Raw genomic sequence first — 4,458 nt, 5'->3', positions numbered from 1 at the left:
GGCCCGGACGAGGTGTCGCGGCGGCTGGCGGGCACCCGGCGCGAGCTGCGCAACCGCCGCAAGATCCTGCTGAGGAACCTGCCGCCCGACAGCAGCAGCCAGGTAGCGCCGCGCCCCGAGGGGTGTGGGGGACACCTGGACGCCCCTCACTGCCTCGCTCCCCCCCCTGACGAGGACGGGTTGTGGCCCCTGGCTGGGAGGACTTGGGGAGGGGGGGTCTGAACGTCCAGTTTGAAGTGTGTGGGGGGTTCCTTCGCCACCTTTTCTGTTCTTGTTGACCCCCCTCGAGCAGAGCTTCCCAAACTCTTCCTCGGTGTGACCCTATCTCGGTCCCCTTCCTCAGCATGGCCCCCTGGCCATGAGACCTCATCCGTCTGTCCGTTCACAATTTGGGAGCCACTGCCCTAGAGGCAGCAGCCACTGAGGGATCCAGTGACGTGGCCACAGGGACATAAAGGATCCACTGAGGCATAAAGGATCTACTGGTGCAGCCACTGAGTCATAAAGGATCCCCGATGGATAAATGATCCACTGATGCAGCCACTGAGGCATAAAGGATCCGTCCCAAAGTTATAGCTATACTAGAGAGCCCTTAGGGTCGTAGTCGCCCTGCATACTGGGGGAGGTTTTGAGAAATTGAGTCTTGTTAACAAGGTACTAATTAAGCCGTCCTCTGAAGGCGAAAAAAAGACAGGTTATTGGCAGTTCCTGCTGCCCCCTCTGCTTTTGCTTCCCAAAGCAAAACCTGGGCAGATGAGGTTCTTTGGGTCAATCCGATGATATCTTTTATTAGATCAACACAAATAGTTGGGAAAACTCTTCAAGCTTTCCGACACAGACACCCATCATGAGGCTGAGGAAGCATCTGCAGTTGGTCTGTGCTCTTCCTGAGTTTAACATAATCGGCGCGCCATCAAATGTTATGATTTAGAGCAGCGTTTCTCAACTCCCGGGTCACAAGAGTTATACGAAAGGGTCGTGAACAAACTGTAAAGATGGATTCTCTTTTAAAGGAGAAAAAGTGGGCTTTTCTTGTGCAGGGTAGCAGAGCTCGGGGGGCTGCTTGGAGCTCCCCCTCCATACCTCACACCCAACCCTTGCCCCACACACTGTGGGGCTGGGGCCAGGGGCGAGGGACAGTGCGTTGGGAGTGGGGGGTACTGGGCCATTGGTATTTACAAATGGGTCCTGGTACAAAAATGGTTGTGAACCACTAATTGAGATGATACTGTGAATCCTCACTGTGAGAAACCAGTGCACCTCTAAAAATAGACTTCAAAATGAACATAACAGACTTCAAAATGAACATAGTTTACAGCATCAGAGGAGGGCGTGTGGAGAATATACAGATTAAAATGTATTTTAGAAACAAAGCCTCTGTATTTTTAAACCAAGCTAATAGCCAGTATAAAGTGCCAGTTGATAGAGTGGCATTCCCTTAATCATCAGTGCAAAAGGTTTTGCCTAATGCAGATTTCTATTTAAGACTTTCTAAAACAGTTTTGAGTTCAGGGCTTCGCAGCGTTTTTGGGCAGAGTGCCAAAAACACTTGCATCCTCTGCTTGGAAGATGTTGGCGTGCCAGGGGCAGATGGCAGGGGAGCCGTGAGGAGGCTGTTACTTGTTTAGGCAGCATGGTCGAGGCCCCTTCCCCACTGTCCGCCCCAAGGCACACATGCCAAGCAAAATGCTTTCATGTGCCATGCTTTGGCATGCATGCCAGGGGTTGCCAACCCCTGTTCTAGTTCTTTTGGCTCTGGTTAAAAATGTTTTATATGTAAATAGAATAAAAGCAATGAAGAGTAATCGATCTCGATCTGCAGATGTCCTGGAGTATGAGCTCTGAAATGTGAATTACAATGTTTCATGGCAACAGCAGGTTAATCCATAAATCTAATGATCACTATAAGAGTCAGTTTTTTAAATGATTTAGTTGTAAAGCTGCTTGCCTAATCTGCTGGAACATTATGATTGTGTGTAAATATCAGGTATCTGGATATATAAAGAGACAGAAGGCACAGTTCCTTTTCCACTACAGTTAAAGGCAACTCTCCTACCTATAAGTAAGTTTACTAGGTGAGGACCAGCATTCTTTCCTCAAATTTTGTAGAAATCTTCCATTATTATTGAAGAAAATCTTATGTAGATCAAAGCCATTATATAGTTCTGGCTTTCTGAATTTGGCCTGTAGATCAGGATTAAAACTATTTGGTCCTGACAGAATTGAGTTGATGTTGTACCTAAAGATTTTGATCCCCTTTTACATAGCAGTTTTCTACCCTTGATAAGCATGTTAGAGCAGCAGCAAGTATACTTTGTATAAGGCTGGTGATCCTGGAAAACAATTGGAAGAAATATAATTTTAATCTTTTAATGCTACTAGCATTGACATGAAAAGGAAGAGTTGGGACTTTATGGAAAGAGGAGTACTTCCTGTCCCAGTATTGTTCTGGAGTAGGCATTGATGTTCGTGATAGGTCATGTAAATATTGTGTGTCAGTCTAGCTTGTCCTTCTACAAGTTACTTTGAGACTAATTGTTTGTAATCAAATTACTGCCTTTGGTAACCACTGTGCGTGGGTGTCATCTTTACTGTAGAAATGGCTGGTAGTCTTAGCAGAAGTCTACTGGAATCATAGCCCATTTAGTGTTGTACCAGGAAAAAGTGAACACCGTTGAAAATGCAGCAAAACATTAGGCCTCCAAAGCAATATTTCAGAACCTAACTGTTCAGCTTTATTAGTAATTTTATGCATAAGAATTGTCATTATCCATTCCTTGCACAAGTAGAATTGGACCAAAAAGTTATTCAAATATTTTTGATGAAAAACTCCTCTTTAGTCTGAAAACAAAATGTTAAAACAAAAGGCCACAACCTCCAATTTTTCAGTTTGGGGGCTTTTCATTTTTTGGCTAGAACTCAAACTCTTAAAGAAAAATCCAACCAAAATGCAAACATTGACATTTTTTATGATATAGAAATATTTCAGCTCCAGTTATGGCATGAATAACCATAACATAGAGCAGAAGTCTGCTAATCAAGTAGGTCCTTGTTACAGTTATAATGGCTGAAAACTCCAAAGCCTGGTGCCTAATTCGTTAAGTTTAATTTATCATTATTTTAAAAACAAATGCATTTATTCTGCCAACTTGGCTTACTACTGGAATAGCTTCTCTGTCTAGTACCCAGGCAGTATTAACCAGACTGATCTGTGTGGTAGGAAGGCCATCACTGTTTACAGGTTGGATTGATCAGATACTATAACAAGAGATGATTTTTTTGTGTTTGTTTTTTTGTTTTTATGTTCTTTGGGCTGTTGACAGATGAGCAAATTATACCTAGTCTCAAGCTAAAAGAGAGGGGAGCTTACTGCACATCACCTAATCCACAGTGCAAGCTTCTTATGTCTGCTCTATTTTATGGTACGACCTAAACCTAGGGAGTTACTCCTGAAGATAACAAGTACTAAATAACCCTGGCTTTACTTCTGCTTACCACCAAATAGAGAAGATGCATAAGCAGCTAACATGCAGTAAGTCACTCCTCTTCCATGTTAGCTCCCCTTTAACTCTTCAAGTTCTGCCTGATGGTGACAGTGCTCTCTGAGAACAACTTTCTCAGTTTGAGGCTAAAAAAAAATACGTGCTTTTCATGGAGAAAAATGCACCTTAGCCAGGGAGATTTTGCAACTTCATTCAAAATTGTGTGGATGTAAATATTACAAACTACATTTAAGTATGAATTTTTTGCATATATTTTTATTAACATCTAGCCACAGACTTGGAAGTGTCCAGATATTGTGGGGGCTATGTATAAAACATGACATGATTAAAATTCCCTGTAAATATGCACGGCAACAAGTTTCTGTAGAAAACCCAGAACTTGTGCCAAGGAGGAAGAAGACTAATGCAGTCTGCAGCACCTGGTGAGCAAAACTAGCAAGAGAAGGCTGGTTAGCTTAGAGCAGTAAGTGTCAGGGAACAGCGGCCCCAAGGTCACGGTGGGCCGAGGGTTTCAATACGAAACAGGTGGGATTGGCGGCGAGGAGTCTAAGCGGTACGGGACACGTGCGGTTTCAAATAAAGTTGGTTTATTTACTTACGCTTTTAGAGTGTATGCGGAAATCTTGCTTTTTCAGTTACAGTGTTAACGGGAACAAACAACAAAGGGGTCTGTTGGCCCACGGGGTTCTTGAGTGAGCCCTTGCTTTCTAGCCGGAGCTAGGGGCAGCTGCCCAACTCGATAGTCCCAGGGCTGGTCAACAGCTCATAAATTGGGATACGAATAACAGAACTGTAACACGCAGAATGTCGTGATGCCAGTCCAAATGGACGAAACGGGTGGTCGTTGAGATGCCGAAGTTGATGTGGAGGTCGAAGTTATGATGTCGTAGCCAGTGGTCGAGATGCGGGGTCGAGGTCGAAGCCGGAAATTAGTTCGTTAGTCAGAGATCAGTAC

General features: G+C 44.2%; 1 protein-coding gene across 1 annotated transcript in view; it reads left to right on the top strand.

The window, feature by feature from the left end:
- Nucleotides 1-3: 3 nt before the first annotated feature.
- The window catches only part of RAVER2 (ribonucleoprotein, PTB binding 2), a gene marked incomplete at its 5' end in the record, with an annotated part of 101,347 nt that continues 96,892 nt past the window's right edge, over nucleotides 4-4,458 (top strand). Inside the window, one exon of the mRNA XM_019528291.1 lies at nucleotides 4-102. Within this exon, the coding sequence (XP_019383836.1) occupies nucleotides 4-102 (99 nt within the window). The remainder of the gene's footprint in view (nucleotides 103-4,458) is intronic.

Source organism: Gavialis gangeticus, unplaced genomic scaffold (assembly GCF_001723915.1).
Source record: "Gavialis gangeticus isolate Ggan-Ray unplaced genomic scaffold, GavGan_comp1, whole genome shotgun sequence".
NCBI classification, from domain to species: domain Eukaryota; kingdom Metazoa; phylum Chordata; order Crocodylia; family Gavialidae; genus Gavialis; species Gavialis gangeticus.
Note: the sequence above shows the minus strand (reverse complement) of the source record. Positions and strands in the feature narration are given on the sequence as shown.